Source organism: Diabrotica virgifera, chromosome 8, assembly GCF_917563875.1.
Source record: "Diabrotica virgifera virgifera chromosome 8, PGI_DIABVI_V3a".
In the NCBI taxonomy this organism is placed as follows: domain Eukaryota; kingdom Metazoa; phylum Arthropoda; class Insecta; order Coleoptera; family Chrysomelidae; genus Diabrotica; species Diabrotica virgifera.
The window spans coordinates 132311729-132334719 of NC_065450.1; the positions used below are offsets into that span (position 1 = coordinate 132311729).

Sequence of the window (22991 nt, forward strand, 5' to 3'; positions counted from 1 at the left end):
GAAAAAAAAGGAAAAGAAAAAGAAAAAGGAAAATTAAAAGGAAAAGGAAAAGGAAAAGAAAAAAAAAAGGAAAAGGAAAAGGAAAAGGAAAAGGAAAAGGAAAAGGAAAAGAAAAATTAAAAGGAAAAGGAAAAGGAAAAGGAAAAGGAAAAGGAAAAGAAAAAAGGAAAAGGAAAAGGAAAAGGGAAAGAAAAAGGAGAAGGAGAAGGGGAAGGAGAAGGAAAAGAAGGAGAAGGAGAGGAGAAGGAGGAGAGGAGAAGGTGAAGGAGAAGGAGAAGGAGAAGGAGAAGGAAAAGAAGAAGTAGAAGGAGAAGGAGAAGGAGAAGGGGAAGGAGAAGGAGAAGGAGAAGGAGAAGGAGAAGGAGAAGGAGAAGGAGAAGGAGAAGGAGAAGGAGAAGGAGAAGGAGAAGGAGAAGGAGAAGGAGAAGGAGAAGGAGAAGGAGAAGGAGAAGGAGAATGAGAAGGAGAAGGAGAAGGAGGAGAAGGAGAAGGAGAAGGAGAATGAGAATGAGAAGGAGAAGGAGAAGGAGAAGGAGAAGGAGGAGAAGGAGAAGGAGAAGGAGAAGGAGAAGGAGAAGGAGAAGGAGAAGGAGAAGGAGAAGGAGAAGGAGAAGGAGATGCATACTATTACCCCGGCTGTTCAAGGAGAAGGATAAGGAGAATGAGAAGGAGAAGGAGAAGGAGAAGGAGAAGGAGAAGGAGAAGGAGAAGGAGAAGGAGAAGGAGAAGGAGAAGGAGAAGTAGAAGGAGAAGGAGAAGGAGAAGGAGGAGAAGGAGAAGGAGAAGGAGAAGGAGAAGGAGAAGGAGAAGGAGAAGGAGAAGGAGAAGGAGAAGGAGAAGGAGAAGGAGAAGGAGAAGGAGAAGGAGAAGGAGAAGGAGAAGGAGATGCATACTATTACCCCGGCTGTTCAACATACACTTTGAGCAATCTTTCTTCATATCTTTTCCACCTCCACTCCGAATTCATCCTGTCATCAAAAACAGAAGATACTGAGTCGTTTCGCTGGTTGTGTCACTTAATACCTGAACTTTATTTATTATGACTACTGCACATAAACGACCAATTTGCCGGATTTTAATATAATTGCACATCAAATTCTAATATTTACGACTTTTTCGATTGTTCCAGTTGTTATTGCCCTTCCCTACAGTTGCTGTAATTATAATATAGTACGGGAGGAAAGTATGCTAAATTTGCAGTTACTCGAGCGTTTTGGAAACATATTTGGTTGTGAAGAGTAGGTACTAAAACAAAAAAAAAGTTAAGTTAAGTTTTTCATAAAGTGGAGGACTTTTCATTTTTTAACTAAATTTTTCATTTCCAACAATCATATTCTCCGATTATAGCGCCATCTATCGATAATTCGAAAAAATGTATCGAATAAAAGATACTTATTTTTACGTAGGGAATCCAAATCTGCAATAAAAAATGAGGACTCCTATTTAAGATTTTCACGTAAAACTCCACCCCACCCCCATGGGGGGGGTCGGGTTTGGTGTCATTCGATAGAATTTTTAAAAATATTGAATACGTGTATTTTTCAGTTTTTCTATCCGCTGTTTGTTTCGCTAAATATCGCGGGGTTCGTATTTAAAAATTTATTCCCCACCCCCTTTTTTTACGCCCCGCTTAAATCGTCATATTTTTAAAATATACACTGTTTTGCATGTTTTTAACTTATGTTATCTTAATCTGACGATTTCGTGTTTTTCTAAGGATATATTTGTTTTTTCGGAAGCCCTTAACGAACGCCCCTGTATTAACAGCCAACATATGGCAGAGGTACATTTACAGGGTACAAGGTTTCTTCCCATGTGATAATCTGGCGCGCTCGAGTAACTGCAAAAATCCCCGCTTGGGCTCCCCTACCATAAATAAAATTTAATGATAGCTTTATAGTTCTTAGCCTTATAGTATTTATAAAATTAAAGTGAAAATGAAATACCTAAATCCATCTGCCTTGACTGCGGAAGATATACAAGTGGCTAACTCCCATAATACGTGACCTTGGGTAGGCTTAGCTTGAAGACTTTGAGTTAAGTTTTTTAACATTTGACGCTTATCAGCATGTACACAAAATTTCCATTTAGATAAACTTGTCTTTCGAGTTTGTACTGTTGTGCCTGGTGTTTTATCAGATATTTTAGATTTTCGAATAATCCACCGTTCAATCTGTTCTATTTCGATTTTATTCATAATATAATCTTCCAGAAATTTGGAGTTTTCGGCAAGAAATGCCGACACCTGTTCTTCTAAAATCATAAAATTAATAGAGAATATAATACGCATTATAAAAGTATAAGTAAATAGAAAATAAAACAACAATATCACTATCACCAATCTTTGTAAAATATGTCAGACTAAAAATGCTGAATTTCAATTTTTGTCGTAAATACATAACTTCAGCTACAAATTTCACCTAGCATTGTCCATGATGTGAGATCATTTTTAATGTGAAAGTTTAAATTCAGCGTTTTTTTTGCCAAAATTCAAAAAATTATGTTTAGGATTTGAAGATAAGGCTCTACCAATGGAAAAGACCCCGCAACACTCCTTATGGAAAAGCGGCCCCGGTTAAATTTAACGAAAGTTCGGTCAATGATAATTCTCAGTGCGTATATTAAAAAAGTCCTTGGGACCTCTAGGTCTGAAAAGCTATTAGTCTGAAGCTACAGACTTCTAAAGTTATTGTATTCAGGTTCTCGGTCACGCTAAGTGCATTAATTCGATCAAGTGAACGAAAATATTAATTATTGAAAGAAGAGAGGCTCATTTTCTTCATTAATATTTGCTTGTTGCATATGAATTCGTGGGCAAAAATAGACCCACAGTCTTTTAGTCTTCAGAAAACCTACGAAAAGTCCTCAGAAAACTGATGAAGTGCGATAAAAAATGTGCTGCTAGAACGATATAAGCATTATCATGTTTTCATGAATGCTTATCCAATACCAGCATAGCTGCAGTTCCTCCATATCTTTAGAAAACCACTGAACAGTGGCGGATCTACAGTGGGCGAACAGTGAGGGATAGGGGAATTCCCCCCGTTAGACGGTTCAGAATTAAAGAAAAAAAATTGTTGAAACATAAAAATACATTAGCTGACATGAAATTTAAACTACAGACAGACAAATTCAACCCAATAGGAGAATTAGGAGAACTTATTGCATATAAGTTACATATAAGTTTATCTATTTTATGTCTTTTGGTTGGTGTTTTATTATAAGTTCCTCCCCCCCCCCCCCCCAAGGCAAATGTTTCGCCACTGCTACTGAAGCACAAGACATCTCACGTTTTCACGCATTCAAAGTGCGTCTAAAAAATATTAGATATGTCGACGAAGCGTGACCCGTTAAAATGTCCCGGTCAAAACAGCCTCGTCAAAAAAGCCCCGTCAAAATAGCCCGGATACAAAATAGCCCGTAAACAAAATAGCCTCGACAAAATAAATCGCACACAAAATAGCCCCGGCCAATACAGCCCCGGCGAAAACACGCCCAATAAAAGTTTTACCTTTTAACGGAGTATTTACCATTTATTTTATCATAACATCAAAAAATTAGTAAAACAATACAAAATAATAATTAGATAATGTTTCAATATAAAAATTAAAAGGTTCAGTATATTAATTCGAATATGATAAAAATAATTATAAAACAAGATAATAATGAATTGACGTTCATATTTCGAGATTGGAAGAAATCCTTCCAAACTATAGTCGCATTTAGCTTAAGCCTAAATTGTTTGTCAAATCCTTTAGAAAAAAGAACGCATTGTAAGAACTGGACCTAACAAAGGTACAGGGTTCGAGTTCTCTGAAAAGACCATTTTAATAATGTGGTTAAGATAAACACCTGAATAGAGGATAATTACCATTTCCTTAAAAGTTTATTTTAAGGGATTATTGCATGATGCTTTCTGAAGGCAGCTTTTTTGTCAGGACTATTTTGTCGGGGCTATTTTGTGGGCGAGCTATTGTTCCGCGTCTATTTTGTCTGCAGACTATTTTGTCGGAGCTGTTTTGTGTGCGGAAAATTATGTCTGTGCTATTTTGTCGGAACTTTTTCGACGGGGCTATTTTGACGGGGTACCCCGACGAAGCAGTAGTTTTTTCAAATAGAGAATAATGTCTTGCATATCAGATATAAGTAGAGAACATGGACTTGATCTCAATACGAAAGAAACAAAGTTGATGGTAGTCAGTAACAGCGAAATATTAATTAAGTATAATCGTTTATGGAAAAATCGGGTTTAAGTCATCTTCGATTATCTGTATGTTAAGATTTTGGTGATTTCGCTTAGATGCATCATATATCGTGTTAACTAACGACCTATCAGGATACTAAACATTGGGTTAATGTCTTGCAAAGCCTAAAACCGTAACACACTGGTTATAGGAGCACTTCTATATTGACCATTTCTTCTAATCAGATTGTCCGTCTAACTCTAGCTTGTACAACTACAACATTAGCAATTAATAACCTGGGCGGAGGTAAATTCCTCACCAACCAGTAAAAACATATAATCCGACAGGTATTTTCCTCACCAAATTTAAAGGTTCCTATTAATCCGGTAGGTATTTTCCTCACCAACTCACTCAGGTAATAAAATAAAAATATAGATTTAAAAAAGATAAAGGGAGTAAAAATATAGATTTAATTTAAGAATTTCTATTATGAAAGCATCCGAAATCCAAATACAAGACATTAATTCCCTTACATTATAATAATAGTTTATAATATAGATAATATGCAAGACGTATAAATTATTATTTAATATTTACTATAATAAGACAGACACTTTACAAAATCCATTCTAGTCATTTGATTAGACTGATATCTTATTAATAAATTTACTAAGTACATTTTTCAATTTCAGTTTAACTTGTTTATCTTTGATAGGTTTTGCAATATGCAAACTTTAAATTTTAACATACGTATCTACCTGAAATTCTTTAATTTTTTCAAAGAAAATATATATGGATGGATGCGTATTACAAAACGATAAATTAAAATGCGAATGAAAAGATTCGCAAGCAATCGTAATACGAATAACAGAAGAATTTGCCTCTGTCCACAAATATGGGGAGAAGGCATTTTCGTCTATACAGTGCGTCCATAAAGTAACGCATAAATTCATTATTTCGTAAACCGGCGACTTTAAGGAAAATCCCGACACAGGTCGATTTTTATTTTTAATTTCCGATTTTTTGGCATATATATCATACTAGTGACGCCATCCATCTGGGCGTGATGACGTAATCGATGATTTTTTTAAATGAGAATAGGGGTCATGTGATAGCTCATTTGAAAGGGTGTTCAATTCTCTATTCCATAATATAAACATTAACATAATTATTTGTACAAGGTGTTCAAAAAAACATTTTTTTAATTAAAATAATTGAGAAAAAAAGAAGAATGTATGTAATATATCTAATTCAAAATACGTTTTAGTGTTATCAGAAAACAGAAAAAAATGTTTATTTGACAAATAAATATTGTTTTTCGCTTAAATTCAATGTTAGAGCTGCCACCCACCTCTCTCTTGCCAGTTTGAACATTTCGTTTAAGCGAAAATCAATGTTTATTTGTCAAATAAAATTTTTTTCTGTTTTCTGACAGTAGTAAAACGCATTTTGAATTAAATAAACTACATACATTCTTCTTTTTGTCTCAATTATTTTAATTAAAAAATATTTTTTGAACACCCTGTATAAATAATTATGTTAATATTTACATTGATGAATAGATAATTCAATGCCCTTTCAAATAAGCTATCACATGATCCCTATTCTCATTTAAAAAAATCATCGATTACGTCATCACGCGTAGACCGATGACGTCACTAGTATGATATATATTCCAAAAAATCGTAATTTAAAAATTAAAATCGACCTTTTTCGGGATTTTTCCTTAAAGTCGTCGGTTTACGAAATATCGAATTTATGCTTTACTTTATGGACGCACTGTATAAGTTTCAACTAAATGATCAACATATCTATCTTAAATTTCATTTCCTGGTGTGCATGACATTAAATCAAACACAAAACAATCTGAGACGTCTTCTGGTTTTATATATAAGGCCAAAAGTATGTTTGAGCCACTTGCCTCTTTCAGAATCATTTTTATATTCTGATTTTAAATCAAGAGACCAAGACATTTCTATACCAAGGTTGGTGTAGGTGAAATTTACAACCATGTATTTCAGTGTTCGGACATATTTCAATGATTGCATTCTTTTTCAAAATCTTCAAAAATTTTACTAGCATTAAACTCAATTTTGAGAGCTTTAAAAATTTCTGATAACAAATAAAAAATATTGTTGTAAATTTCTGTTTTTTTTTTGTTTGGCAGTAAACAGTATAATAAAGAAATATAATGCCCATTAATTAGCCCATGAATAATGAATAATTGCAAATAATATGTGGTACGATAAGAAAATGTACCATCCATATAATAAAATTCAATGTGGCTAAAAGTCTTATATTTGTTTCACCACTAAATACAATTATCTTACTTTTGACACAGTTTATAAAGAGAAAATTTTCCCTCTTGGTTGTTTTTTGAGCACACCTCTTCACAAATTCTTGAACCTCATCAATATTGGAAAGAAGTCGACCAGGCATCATTTTTCGTCGATAATTATATATTTTTTCTTATGTAACTGACAACAATCGTAGTAATTGTTTCAGACAAATTAGCTGCAAGTGCTTGCCGTATAATTTTTGCTGGTTTTTCAATTCTCTTCGGCTTTACGTTTACAATAGTTAGAAACAATTTTTCGATCTAACTTCTGACAATCTGATTCATGATTATGTTGTCGGCTACTTCTAGATATTGTAAAAGTTGCACTAATAGTAAAAAATTTCGCACTACAAGTTGTTTTATCCTCCAGAACACTTCTTCACTTTTTAAAACTTTCACTTTATAAAAAATAAAATTTTCAAATACCAATACCGCGTAAGGTTACCGCGATCACTTTCTGTTAAACAGACCATTTTTGTCAAAATTCCAATTGTGACTAAAAATAAAATACTATAATTAAATTCATTATTATACTTATAGGTACCTACTGTAATTTAATAGTAGATAAATAATTCAATGAATGCCTTTTAGATCTACCTGAAATAACTGAAATAACCATTTTGGTCTTGGTGAGGAAAATACCTGTGGGATTATGGCATACCCTTACAAACGCAGGCAAAAGATTATTTTGGTGAGGAAATTACATCCGCCGAATAACCTCTGTAATAATTGTTGAGTAGCTTCAGCCGTAGCACCTTTCATGTGGATCGGTGGGTAATACTTATTTAATAGTGCACCAGCAATACGGTAGAAATCATTTTTAGTTTTTTTGCATGTTGTATGTTTATAGGATTGGCAAAGAATTTAAAGATAGTGCGTAAATGACCATTTCTTCCTTCTAAAATTCATCGATTTTTCGTAATAATGCATTGAACTTCGTGAATTATTAGCATTTTCACTCAATACTAAAAAATGCCAAAAATTTTTAAAAATTTTTTAAAATTAAAAATGTGGCCTTTTTAGTGACACGCAATGCATGTATGTGTTTAGAAATTCTTTTTTTATCAGAAACGATTAGAGAAATACTAATAAAAAACAAGCAATTGGACTTCGTAAGTTCTAGATTTTCACCCAATGTGACCGGAAGTAGAACCGGAAGTCGATATTTGAATCTTTCGTGTAACTTTGCGTCGATTGATATACGATTTAACTAATTTTGAGTCACTTATGCTGCAAACTGCCGGTCATAACTTTTTAACCGGAAATGATATCAAAACCGGAACTAAATTTTCGAGCTCGACTTTTCAATACCGGCGGGTGTATTTTCCTCACCAAAATAATTTTTTACCTGCGTTTGGAAGGGTATGTCATAATCCCACAGGTATTTTCCTCACCAAAACCGAAATGGTTCTTTCAGGTAGATACTAAAAGGCATTCAGGGAATTGTTTATCTACTATAAAATTACAGTAGGTACCTATAATAATAATAATTAGTTAATTGATTATATTATTTTATTTTTAGTGGAATTTTGACAAAAATGGCATGTTTAATAGAAAGTAATTGCGGAAAACCTTTACTGGTATTTGAAAATTTTATTTTTTATATAATGAAAATTTTAAGAAGTGAAGAAGTGTTCTGGAGGTGTAATAAAACAACTTGTAGTGCGAAATTGTTTACTATTGGTGCAAATTTTACTCGAATAATATCTCGAAGTAGCCTACACCATAATCATGAACCAGATCGTCAGAAGATATATCTAAAAATTGTTTCTAACTCTTGTAAACGTAAATCCGAAGAGAATCTAACTGAAAAACCAGCAAAAATTATACGCCAAGAGCTTGCAGGGGTAATTTGACTGAAACAACTACTACGATTGATATCAGTTACATAAGAAAATATATTTATATATTTATCGACGAAAAATGATGCCTGGTCAACCTCCTTCCAATATTGATGAGGTTCAAGAATTTGTGAAGAGCTGTGCTCAAAAAACAACCAAGGGGGAAAATTTTCTCTTTATAAACTGTGTCAAAAGTAAGAAAATTGTATTTAGTTGTGAAACAAATATAAGACTTTTAGCCACATTGAATTTTATACAGAGAGGGCAAAAATTATGGAATAAATTCATTTTCTCTAAAATGGACGATTTTGGAAAAAAATTCCGAAACAGGTTGGTTTTTATTTTTAAATTAAAATTTTGTGGCATATATTTCATACTAGTCACGTTTGACAGCTCATTTGAAAGGTAAAATAATTCTCTATTTAATAATATAAACATTAACATCATTATTTATACAGGGTGACCAAAAAAATAATTTTTGAATTGAATTAATTGACGCAGAAAGAAGAATGTAGGTATGTAGTTTATTTAACTCAAAATGCATTGTACTGCTGTCAGAGTAGCAAGTAGAAAAAAATGTTTATTTTACAAATAAACATTTCTTTTCACTTAAATTAAATCTCAAACAACCTCTCACCTGCCTCTTGGCAATTCGAACATTTAATTTAAGAGAAAAGCAATGTTCATTTGCCAAATAAACATTTTTTTCTATTCTCTGGCAGCAATATAATGTATTTTGAGTCAAATAAATTGAATGCATTCTTCTTTTTGTGTCAATTAATTTAATCCAAAAATAATTTTTTTGGCCACCCTGTACAACTAAATATGTTATTGTTTATATTACTGAATAGAGAATTAAACACCCTTTCAAATGAGCTACCACACGACCCCTATTCCCTTTTAAAAAAATTATCGACTACGTGATTACGTTCAGATGGATGACGTCACTAGTTTGAAATATAGGCCAAAAAATTTTAATTTAAAAATAAAAATCGACCTGTTTCGGAATTTTTCTCCAAAATCGTCCATTTTAGAGAAAATGAATTTATTTTATAATTTTGCCCCTCTCGTATGTATGGTACATTTCTTGCTGTACCACATATTATTTGCAATTATTCACTAGTCTTGGGTTAAGTAATGGGCATTATGTATATTAGTGCGTTTAACGGTAAAATATTGTAAAACCTCTAAATTTTAAAGAACCGCTTGTATTGACATAAAATTTGGCATACACATAGATAACAAGTCAAAGAAAAAAGTGATATTGTGCCGATATGTGGTTTTGCCCTGGGGGTGGTTTTCACCCCCTCTTGGGGGTGAAAAAATATTCGTCCAAAGAAAGTCAGGAAATGGATAAACTGGCTAATTTTAAGTAACTTTTCCTCTATAGAGTTTTTTCACTAAGTCAATACTTTTCGAGTTATTTGACAGTGAATATATTCATTTTTTCAACAAAATAACCACGCTTTTAGACGGTTTTTCGTAAATAACTCAAATAGTAAGTATTTTGTCGAAAAAACATTTCTAGCAGAAATATAACCTGTAAAAAATTTTAAAAAATGGTGTATATATCATGTCTCTACACCTAGTAGAAGCAGAGTTATAGCTAATGAAAAATAGGTTCATATTCGTCAAATTCCAAATGGAATACTTTAACGTGAAATAACCAAAAATTAAGCACATTTTGGGGAAAATGCATTACAACTTATTTAAAGTGTTTAAAAAAAGCTTCATTTTTGTTTTATAAAAAAATTTCTAACATCAAAATTAAACAAGTTACGCTCAAAATAAAGTTAGTCCCTTTTGGTTTTGGTAAAAAAATCGAGAAAATTACCCCCTAATTATTATCTTAAATGAACTTAATCGTTACGACTTCACAAGTTTCTTGACTCGTGTATATATTGTTTATACGATCTGTAAGTTTCATCGGTTCAAAGTCCTTATTATTGAAAGGGCTGTAGTTAAAAGGGGTTGAACGAGTCACTGATCACGAATGTATGCAAATTTAGAAACACCAAACCTTAATCAATTTTTGTCTAACAAAAAACAAAAAAATACATGTTATTCAGAAAAGCAAATCTGACTTCCTTTGTTTTTCGAGATTTTTGGTATCTCTAACAATTTTTAAGTTATTTTGAAAAAAGCATATTTTTCAAAATTTAAATTTTAAAAAATTTTACTTTGAAACCAAATTGTTTCAAAAATAAGCACTTTGACTCGATCAAGCTTACAGATCATATAAACACAACATAAGTAAAATAATTTGTGGAGCGGTAATGATTAATTTCATTTAAGTTGCTAATTAGGGGGTGGTCTTCCCGATTTTTTTTTTTGCAAAAACAAAAGGGACCAACTTTATTTTGAGCGTAACTTGCTTAAATTTAATGCTAGAAACTTTTTGTAAAAACAGAAATAAAGCTTTTTTTAAACGCTTTAAAAAAGTTATAATAGGTTTTCCCAAAAAATTGCTTAATTTTTTGGATATTTCACGTCGAAATATTCTATTTGAAATTTGGTGAACATTAATCTATTTTTCATTGGCTATAACTCTGGTTCTACGAGATCCAGAGACCTAACACGTACACCATTTTTTTTTTACTTTTTTATGTGCTATATTTTTGCTGAGAACGTTTTTTTCGACAAAATACTTACTTTTTGAGTTATTTGCGAAAAACCGTCCAAAAATGTGGTTGTTTTGTTGAAAAATGAACATATTCACTCGCAAATAACTCGAAAAGTGTTGACTTGGCGAAAAAGCTCTATAGAACAAAAGTTACTTAAAATTAGTCAGTTTACCCATTTCCGGACTTATTTTGGATAAATATTTTTTCACCCCCAAAAGGGGGTGAAAGTCACCCTCAGGGCAAAAGCACACGTCGGCACAATATCACTTTTTTTCTTTGACATGTAAGCTATACGTATGGCAAATTTCATGTCAAACCAAGCGGTTCTTTAAAATTTAGAGCAAAAACCGTGAAAGAATGGACTATATGAGCATTATATCTTTATTAAATATACTGTTTACTGCCAAACAAAAAACAGAAACTTACAACAATTTTTTATTTATTAAAATCAGAAATTTTTAAAGCTCTCAAAATTGAGTTTGGGGGCGTTCAAGTATTACGTAACGCAATTTTTGAAGATTTTTGACCTTGCCTTCCCCCCTATGTAACGCACCGTAATGGGGCGTTCACGTATTACGTAACGCAATTTTTGAAGATTTTTGATCGCCCCTCCCCCCAATCAATCCTAGTAAAGTTTTTGTAGATTTTGAAAAGGCTATACATAATGCAATCATTCAAATGTGTCCGAACACTGAAATACATGGTTCTAGATTTCATCTACACCAAGCTTGGTATAGAAAAATTCAGTCTCTTGATTTAACATCAGAATATACAAGTACAAGTTCTGGAGTAGGTAAGTGACTCAAACAGACTTTTGGCCTTACATATATAAAACCAGAAGACGTATCAGATTGTTTTGTCTTTGATTTAATGTCATGCAAACCAGAAAATGAAATTTTAGATAATATGTTGATTATTTAGTTGAAACTTATGTAGACGAAAATACCATATTCTCCCCATATTTGTGAGCAGAGGCAAATTCTTCTGTTATTCTTACTACGAATGCTTGCGAATCTTTTCAGTCGCATTTTAGTTCATCGTTTTATAATACGCATCCATCCATATATATCTTCTTAGAATAAATTAAAGAATTTCAGATATATACGTAGATATGTTAAAATTTAAAGTTTGCATATTGCTAAACCTATCAAAGATAAAGAAGTTAAACTGAAATTTAAAAATAACTGTAGAACATTTATTAATATCAGTCTAATCAAATGAATTTTGTATGGATTTTGTGAAGTGTGTCTCTTAGTATAATAGTAAATATTAAATAATAATTTATACATTTTCCTTATTATCTATATTATAAACTATTATTATAATGTAAGGAATTTAATGTCTTTTATTCCGATTTTGGATGCTTTCATAATAATCGTTCTTAAATTACATCTATATTTTTATTTTATTACCTGAGTGAGTTGGTGAGGAAAATACCTACCGGATTAATAGGAACCCTTAAATTTGGTGAGGAAATTTATATGTTTTTACTGGTTTGTGAGGAATTTACCTCCGCCCTTCAATACGCGATGATTGTACTATTTCTGCGACTATAATGTGGTACTTCTGGCTACACCTTTTAACCGAAAATGATATAAAAGCTGGAAGTATCATATTATTTATTCTCGTCTTACTAAGGCTCGTCGAGTGATTATCGTTTGAACTATTTCTAAGACTGAAAAATAGTACTTCAGGTTGCAACTTTTGAACCGGAAGTTCGAGGTTAAATTTCTCACCTTTAGTACCATCCTCGAGATATAAGCTCTCCTTCAACGACTATTTAGATGAAACCAATTTTATTGGTTTCTATTGGTTCTATTCTATTAGTTTTATCAGAGAGACGTACGGACAGACAAGCATAAAACCGGAAGTATACATACAGTCGAACCCGCTTATTGGAATAGCCTTCGTGCCAATCAAAAGTATTCCTATAACCGGGGTATTCTAATAACCGATCATGGGTCGCTAGTAGAAACGTTTCGAGACCTCAAATTTCTATTCCTTAAACCGGGATATTCCTTTAAGAGTTATTCTAATAAGCGGGTTTGACTGTATATTATTTGATTTCGTCTTGCTAAGGAAAATCGAATAATATACCGTACTACTTTCGGGGATTTTAAAACAGTACTTCCGGTTGAAACTCTAAAACCGGAAGTCCGAGGTCAAAGGGTACCCCCCGTTAAGATAGGCAAAATGCCCTCACTCTCAGAATTCAATTTTTTTAATTTTTTTACGTTCTATGCAATTAAAAAATGAGATAACGCGGATTTTTAGCTCGCCACCCCCCTTACCCCTCCCCCACAGCCAAAAAGGTTGATTTTTAGATTTAATTTTTTTTCATTATCAATGAAAAATTCATTCATGTATCTAAGACTTTTACAAAACATGTCCATTTTTTATGTACCCGTAGGTCGAGTGTACATAACCTCAAAAATTTTTTTAATTTTTTTAAAGCTTATAACTTTTTCTTGGAGGGGGCTGCAGGTCCAATTTTTTTGCATTTCGTGTATTTTATCAAAAGAAATCTCCATGATTTTTTTAGATTTTTCCGTCACCTGCGCCATCTTGAAAAATCCGGAAAACTGTTTTTTTAGGGGGTTTTTGGGGATTTTCTCCATTTTATAGACTGGAACATAAATCAACTCAAGGTTTTGTTAATAGATTATGTATAATTTGAAATAACTGAGTATTTTAGGATTATCAAAAATTGGGCAAAACACGATTAAACCCCGCAGAAACCATGTTTTTTTTAAGTTATATAAGGGTTTTTGCCGGCTTAATGATATTTTTTGAGATCGATGCAGCCTAAATATTTTTTTTTTCATTTTTTTACTTTATATGTGATTAAAAAATAAGACTCATCGCATTTTTAGCCCACCACCCTCTCCCCCTCCTGCACAAAAACGTCAATTCTTCTATTTTTTTATTTAGTTAAGTTGCAATTAATTTAAAAATTTTATGAGGCTTCTACAAAACAAATCTATTTTTTATAGACTCGTAGGTCAAGTGTACACATAATACCTCAAAATTCCTTTTTTATTTTTTTAAAACGTATTTTTGACTTCGATCGATACTTGTTTTATCGATATTTTTTTAAAACGTCCAATGAATTGTACATCTCTCTCGCGGACGATCGCCTCAATACGTGCTTAGCGCTCATTTTTAATTATTAAAATTAATAGTTAGTAATAAAATAATGACTAAAATTTCTTCAGGCTCTTGTAGGGGAGCTTTAAACTTTGATTTGGTCACTTTCTGACTTTCCTAATAATAATTTTTAATCGTGTTATTAAGCCATAAAAATGGCCATTTTCGTGTTTTTCAAATTTTAAATCGCGTGTAACTCGACAACAGTCAATTTTAGAGCAAGATCACAAGATACCTTTTTTGATCAGGTTGATCCAAAGAATCTAAAACAGATTTGTCCGAAGTGAAAAAAATTGATTTTTTGAATTCGTTTAAAAAATTATTTAAACAATTTTCCGACCGCGGTACAGCGGCACCTTGTGAATTTGTTTAAAGGACCTGTTTTTGAGTAAGCTTGTGCAAAAAAAACGAATCGGAATAATTTACCTAACGGGGACAAGCATACATCGTGGACTATTTGCATTATGAGCCAAATGTAGATGGTTTGGAAAACATTAAACAATATATATCTATGTCTTGTATATATCTTGTAGATGCGAGTTGCGCAAACGGCAACATAACCATAGGCTGTTCTGTTATTGGCATGTAGCTGCCATAATATAATATTTATGGCACGGAAGATATTCTACAAAAATCATCAAGCCAGCAGAATATCTTGCAAAACTCTTTGACAATACAGATGTTACACCTGTAATAGACGAAGACAGCGAAGAAGACTTTAGAACTGTTAAGTGTAATACCAACGAATATAACTCTCCGAATACTCTATGAATATACATATACGGAGCTATATATTCTTTGGTAATATTTTCCTCATTCTTTTTATGGTGTTTTATGTGGCAGTAAACGTGAAGCAAAATGACATTATAGGCAGAGATACATATAGGTTATGTAGATGGTACACGCACATGTTTGAATAATTAGAATATGTATAATGTAAGGTAATATTAGGGTACCTACTAAACACAAACTAATGAACAAAGAACAAAATGTTTTGATTCACAAAACTACAAGTATGATATATTAAAATGTACATTTTGTAATTTACAATTTAATAATTATTAACTATTCTAAATGGGAAATAAGCCACAATTTAACTAAAAAATGATTTTATTAACGTGTCGACGTTCACCACGGACGTGTCTTTGACTTTGTCAAAATACAAAATATTAATAAATTAAACAAAAATGTTGCTTGGTAAAAAAATCTTATCTTAAAAATATCTAATAATTTAATTTAATCTGACTTATTTATATAGATCGCCCCAAACACTTTTTTCAGTGCGTCACAGATTATCGAATTCTCTCTAGCACATTACAGATGGAAAATAAAATCATTTTTAGTTAAATTGTGGCTTATTTCTTAGAATAGTTAATTACAAAAATGCCACAAAGAAATAGCTTTAGAGCAACATTTGCGATTTAATTGCAAAGCCAACTTAAAAAAAAAATAAAATCGAAAAATTTACGTTTTTGGCTGTGGGGGAGGGGTAATAGGGGAGTGGGCTAAAATTGCGGTGAGTCCTAATTTTTTAATCACATAGAACGTAAAAAATTAAAAAAAATGTTCAGGCTGTATCGACCTCAAAAAATATGATTAGACCCGCAAAAACCCTTACAAAACTTTAACTAAATAAAAAAATAAAAGAATTGACGTTTTTGTGGTGGCAGTGAGAGGAAGTGGTGGGCTAAAAATGCGATGAGTCTTATTTTTTAATCACATATAACGTAAAAAAATGAAAAAAAATATTAAGGTTGTATCGATCTCAAAAAATATCATTAAGCCCGCAAAAACCCTTATATAACTTAAAAAAACATGGTTTTTGGGGGGTTTAAAAGTGTTTCGCCCAATTTTTGATAGTCCTAAAATACTCAGTTATTTCAAATTATGCATAATCTATTAACAAAATTTTGAGCTGATCTATATTGCAGTCTATAAAATGGAGAAAATCCCCAAAAACCCCCTAAATAAACAGTTTTCCGTATTTTTCAAGATGGCGCAGGTGACAGAAAAATCTAAAAAAACCGTGGAGATAGCTTTTGATAAAATACATAAAATGCAAAAAAAATTGGACCTGCAGCCCCCTCCAAGAAAAAGTTATAAGCTTTAAAAAAGTTAAAAAAAAATTTGAGGTTATGTACACTCGACCTACAGGTCCATAAAAAATGGACATATTTTGTAGATGCCTCAGATATATGTGTGAATTTTTTGAAATTTTTAAATCAATTGCAACCCAACTAGAAAAAATTAAATCTAAAAATCTACTTTTTTGGCTGTGGGGGGAGGGGTAAGGGGAGTGGCGAGCTAAAAATCCGCGTTATCTCATTTTTTAATTGCATAGAACGTAAAAAAATTAAAAAATTGAATTCTGGGTGTGAGGGCATTTTGCCTATCTTAACGGGGGGTACCCTTTCTCCCCTTTAATACCATCCTTGGGTTACAGGCTTTCATTAACCCTGCTGTCCCGTTCGAGTCAACTACACAAATGTACTGTTCGGGTCAATATGACCCAACTATGCTTTACGCTCCTTAATCGAAATAAAATAAGCTAATGTTGATAAACAAAACTTTATTAACAAGAAATTATGGTTAGTTAAACAAAAATTATGTTGTTAATATAATTTAAACCTTATTAACAAAAAACAAAGGTATCTTTTTCTTCCAAAAAACCTAGTAACAAATATCTACAAAAATTAAATTCAGTTTACGACTGGGACAGTAATAAAAAGAATGGATTTTACAAATATGTTTATGATATATACAACATAATAGTTAGTCTTGTTATCGTTTTTAGGGCAAGTTTACAGCGTGCTCGTTTAGCAGGCGGAGTTTGATTGTCCATAGACGGTTCACTAGCATTTCCATCTTGTCTACTTGTTTCTGTTCGTGTCCTTTTTACCAGTTCGTGAAACCATTTAGTTATTGGTATATTTTTTCGGGAAATGATGACTGGTTTAATTAGTTTTTTCCCCAATTCCTCAAGAAAAATTCGCCGTTTTGTCAGTTTATTGGTATTCCATTGGATATTTATTGATGCCCATAACACGAACGCGTTGTAGGCAGAAATGTACAGCAGATTATAAAAAAACAATCATTGGCCAGTGATTTACCTCTTCTCACACGTATACGTGCCAACAAGCTAATCTAGAATATCAACTGCTCCCTTATTGGAATTGTAATCTAAAATAATTTGGGGCTTTTTCATTTGATAAAAGTGATGCATGATGCATCGATTTATGATGCAAAGTACTCATAAGAACAACATTTTTATTATTTTTAGGAATATTGTCAACAACAGTGGTATCTTGCGTGAAACAAAAAAGACGAGCTATGAACTTATTTATTCGCGATTTTTGCTGAAAGCTCCGGTTTATTTTACTGATAGTCCCCGGAATTGTATCTACTGTGTTTTAGAATGAATTGTCCTTAATTTTACGATGTAAAAAAGTTATTACACGTAATATTGTGGCCTTCCAAGTCACTACTCAAGTCACACATCACACGCATTACTGTATAGATCTGCAATTTTAGAGCATAAGAAGTTTTGCTGTTCATAATTACATAAAAATCAAACTTGTGTGCCATATTTCGCTGGTTTGCTTGAAATGTACCATTTGAAGGGAGAGCGGCCTCTAAAGGCAACTAGTTGCTTATCGACTGTAACATTTTCATCAGGGTTAAAAAATTTTGGTACATTTTCAACTTATGTTTCCTAAATTTCACATATTGCAGCAAGTTTACCAAAACGTCTCCTATCCTTTCTAGTAGTTTTGTTATCAAAACGTATTACTTGCAAACTTTTTGTAAATATATCAAGCGACATTTTTGATTGAAATATATTACGACCCGTTTCTTCATTCTACAAACTTTTAGTGTATTCGCCATGGGCCTTATAAACTCGAGCTAAAACTAAACGACCAAGGTATTCTTGGAAACCAACTTTATTCATGTCTTTCCAGTTGGTTCCAAAGACTTGCTGTCCGTCCATATTGGTCATATTTATAATTTGGTTTGCAACATCGTCCAGCTATACTACAGTTTATTTTACAAGTTCTAGCTTGCAGAAACCTGTTTTTATTTAGAGACATATCCGGCTGACAGACACACAGGTACTGCCAATATAGAATACTTCCAACTAAACACACATACACAGGTAATTTTTAACGGTTTAAATATGCGGGTCATATTGACCCGAACGTACCCTAGGTAACAATTTCATTTTTATCAAAAAAATCAGGAAGTTGATTGTTTATCTCATATGCAATAGAAAGACCTCATATTAGTGAATAAAGTCACGAAACACCAAATCGTTACTGTGCGTAATAATTTGTAAAATAAGAAATGAATTATTTTTTGGGTCAAATAGACCCGAACAGGACAGCAAGGTTAAACACCTCATTTGTCTTTTTATCTAGTCTAATGACGGAGGAGGTGTGTTTGCAGACGGACAGATAGACATGGATAATTAAATGTTTTCACATTTTTTTCAAAATCGGTGAAAACATTATTTTACTAAAGTAAATAACAAAAAACAGAAACTTACCTGTAACCATAGTTTTTGTTTGAAAGTCGGATGTAGAATTATATTTTTCGACTGTGCATTTATTTAAACCTGTAACAAAAAATCTTTTAATGGTTAAATATTTGGTTTAGTGTTACTTAATATTGATAGCTTTATTAAAATCTCTTGGTACTTATAGTCTAAAACACGATATAAAGCCGACATGTACCGATCTGTTTAATGCTTAAAAATTGTTTGATATGTAATTTAGTATGTTCTTCTTCTTATTGATGTGCCTATCCGTGATGAATATCGGCGATCATCATGGTAATTATTATTTTACCTGCTGCAGTCCGGAAAAGCTGCACAGATGATATTTTAACCAAGTTCTGAGGTTCTTTAACCAGGATGTTCTTCTTCTTCCTGAACCTCGCTTTTCAAATATTTTTCCTGTCAGAATGGCTTTAACTAGAGGGCATATCTGGATTCATTTCGCATAATGTGTAGAAAGTATTCTAACTTTCGAAGTTTGATGGTTGTTAGTACCTCTCACATCTTCTTCATTCTTCTGAGAACCTCCTCATTTATGACACGGTCAATCCACGGGATTTTAAGAATTGTGCGATATCACGCCACATCTCAAATGCTCCCAATTTTCTCGACATATCTTCGTTCAAGGTCCACGATTTAACACCATAAAAAAGGACAGAGAAGACGTAGCATCGCATCATTCTTACGTTTTTACCACGAGAAAAGTTGTGGCTCTTGAAAAAGGTTCCAATAATAGACGGAGAGCTAGAGGCGAGAAATCATCGTCATAAGTAATATGGAGTTTGGCATGTGAAATGTCTATTGTATATTGATAACTATGACCCCTTTCAGGCTGACACCTCAGTGGATACAGGAAGTAGCAATAAGGGATGAAAAGGGAAAGTTGGTGCAGTCATTAAATGTTTTCACCTTCTATTTTGTTAAACCTCCATCGATTTGCATGAAAATTGGTGAGTAGTTAGAGCATAACTCAAGAAATAAAACTGATATGGTGCTAACGTGCGCTTTTACCCTGGGGGTGGATGCCACCCCTTCTCGGGGGTGAAAACTATTTTATTAAAAATAACCCCACTAATCGATAGAGGGACAAATTTTAAGCAAAATTTGTTACTTCTAATTATTAAAATAAATCAATACTTTTTGAGTTATTAAAGATCAAAGATTTGAATTTTTCGTGAAATAAATGCATGATGTAAAGCGGTTTTTCGTGAATAATTCAAAAACTGTAAGTCTTATCAAAATAGTTATGATTACCAAAATTGAAGATAATAAAAAATAAAAGAGATTTATTTTTCAACAAACCTTTGAGAATTAATAAAAAGTGAGTTATAGGTGATGGAATGTATATTTTTTTCGGCTATTACCCAAATCTAAGTATTCAAGCTCAAATAACGGGAAAACGGTGCATTTTATAAAATATATTTACTGAACACTTGTCAACGTACTCAAGAATACCTATCAAGTGAGCTCCAGATGAAGTTTATAACATTAAAGCTAAGCAAGTGATGATGAAAATACCCTTTCGAGTTTTTAGGAAAAAGTGAAAAAATTAAATTTATATATTTTGAAATTTGTTAACAGAATAGTTTTTAAAGGAATTTCGGGAATGAAGTTAGGATTATAATTTATTAGTTCGTTTTATTATAATTTAAATATAACAAGTTAAAAATGCGAGCATTATTATAACGAAAACTTTGTTTTTTATGTATTTAAATTCCTAATATGGAAAATTGCTATTATGAAAAGTTGTTTAAAATTAAAAATTATGTTTAATGTGCAATTATATCCTACTATTTAAATATTGTGAGCTGTAAAGGCACTTTACTGAGCGAATTTCTTGAGCGAAATTTATATTTTTTACACATGCATACACTACTAAAATCGATACAATTTTATATAATCTGATGTTTATGATTGCATCTTGGATTTTAGACCGTGCAGATCTTTTTATGAAGAATAATTTTTGTTCGTAAAATTAATAATAAAAGAGTTATAAATGAAAATGGTGATTGGTAGGTATCTCTAATTTGAGAAAAAAATTAAATATTTTCTTTTTATTAGAAGAATGTAGATAATAGTTAAATTATTATAATAATTATTAATTATTTAATTATAATAATAACAACTATTGCATATATTAGAACACAGTTTTTAATTCCAAACAATTTTTCGTAGTAACAATAATTTACAAGAGTGTGAAAAAAAGGTACTTTAATCTTGAGCGAAATTCATATTTTTTAAAATACCTCTTATAATATAGATACAATTTGCTATCTGATGATTGAATCGTAGGTTTTAGACGATGCAGAACTTTTTATGAATTATAACTTTATTTTGTAAAATTAAAAATAAAAAAGTGTCCCGTAATATATGTGTCCAACTTAAGTAGACACACTGTATATTATACAATATAATATACCTAATACATAAATCATTGGGTAGACAGCACCAAAAATTTGTAACCTGCCATTTAACATTACTTACATTAAAATTAATAAGTAATATTTATTTATTTGATATTTCAATTATTTCACAGTTTATATGAAGTAAGATATTTCTGAAATAATATGAAATTTTCATTAACATTTTTACGTACAATGTCTCCATTGTAGAATTAACTCGCTATCTAAAATTGCTAAAAAATCATAAATTGCTGTCCCGAGATGCAACTTGTCTTTGAGGTCGGTTATCTCGAAGATGGTTTGAGATATCGAAATGTCGTTTTCAGATTTGGATTCAGGAGACAAAACTACATTGATATCGGTACATAAGCTCCAGATATTGCAGGGGTGGCAACGCAGGAACGAACGAACGGACTTTGCGAATTTATAAACGAAATCAAAATTTTCGTTGAAAATACTTTTTATTTTTCACTTTCGCTGTCACATTCACTAAAATCGCGATCATAATTATTTTCATCACTTTCGCTATTATGAATATTGCTCATCATCCATCTCGTCGTCTGTTTCATTCTCAAAAATAGTATCTCTAACAATCTCTGCCATTTGAGGTCCTTCAAACCATTTGAATTTATATGTGTTATCTTCAGCAAGTTCCCAACCATTTTGTTCAATAACCAGATCTGTTGGGATTTTTTTTATAGGCGTACAACCAAATACTTGTAATGTATCGTGCTCGTAAAAGATGTTGATATAGCTCAGATTGAGATGGTGGTAAAGTTGATGCATCAAAATTTTTCAGATATTTTTTAAGAAATGGTTCATTTACGTCTTTTAGCTTATATCAACGATTAAATATTGTAAGCCGTATGTCATTGACTTTTCTTTGGAGAATTATTTTTGTAATCCCTGTACCGTATATGTGACAAATATATGTTTCTAGAATCTCAAAAACCGTCTCTTCGTCAAAATCGATATCTCCAAGAGCATAAAATGCTTCCTTATATTGCTCAAATGATTTCATAATATTGAATGGCCTCTTTTTTCCCTTTCTATGAAAACATGGATTATAGTCACAGCCAGTTAGAGCGTGGAAACCAGCTAAAGCTTTGCATATTGAATCTACAAAATGTTCGTAAATTTTACAGATATCAATATAATGTTTTTTTCCTGCGGTTCCAGACTGTATCCAAATGTGTAAATTACTGTTCAAGTGATGCATATTACTTAACATAATAACCAGAATATCTGTATCTGAGCACTTTATGATTACATTGGCATCTTTATGTAGTTGACATACGTGGTATATTATTTTAGTGTCTGCCTCCTCATGAGCTGGACAACTAAAATGTGGAGCTTCGTCTTTCTGCACTTCTCCATTTTTACTAACGAAAAACTTGTGACACTCAACAAAATTAACATATATTATTTTACCTTGCAGAAAAGGTGCTATTTCGTTATCAGCCCAATAAGTCAAAAAAAAATCGAACCAAGGCCTCTTTGAATTTGTTATTTCTTAACTCTTTAATAAAATCGACTGGTCTCTTTTGATTGGGTCCTGATATACAGAAAACGCGATCGGCTTCTTTGTTACCTCTTGTAGATCTTTCATAGTCTTTAATTGACGGTTGGAAATATTGATCAAATATCATCAATCCGTCAATTTAAGAGCACATGCGTGAAGTTACGAATGATAAAAAGAACATATTATTATTAATTAAATGTATGTTACTAAAATATTATTTTTATATTATTTCGATATTTAATTGAATTTTTTCTATCGATATAAACTTAGTGGCGGTTCTAGCCAGGGACAGGGGGGCAGCTGCCCCCCTTCAGTTTTTACAGTACTTTTGTACTATAATTTTCGTTAAAAAGGCACGTTATCTTGTTTATTCACCGGTTG

The 22991-nt window shown here is 32.0% G+C and overlaps 1 protein-coding gene across 5 annotated transcripts in view; it reads right to left on the bottom strand.

The window, feature by feature from the left end:
- Positions 1-22991, bottom strand: part of LOC126889476 (probable 3',5'-cyclic phosphodiesterase pde-5) — a 423420-nt gene that overhangs the window by 99098 nt on the left and 301331 nt on the right. For all 5 annotated transcript variants that reach the window (XM_050657796.1, XM_050657797.1, XM_050657799.1 and 2 more), the window contains 2 exons: positions 18678-18746; positions 1947-2253 (listed from right to left, as the gene is read on the bottom strand). In XM_050657796.1, coding sequence (XP_050513753.1) covers positions 1947-2253; positions 18678-18687 — 317 coding nt within the window. In that variant the 5' untranslated portion in view covers positions 18688-18746. The remainder of the gene's footprint in view (positions 1-1946; positions 2254-18677; positions 18747-22991) is intronic.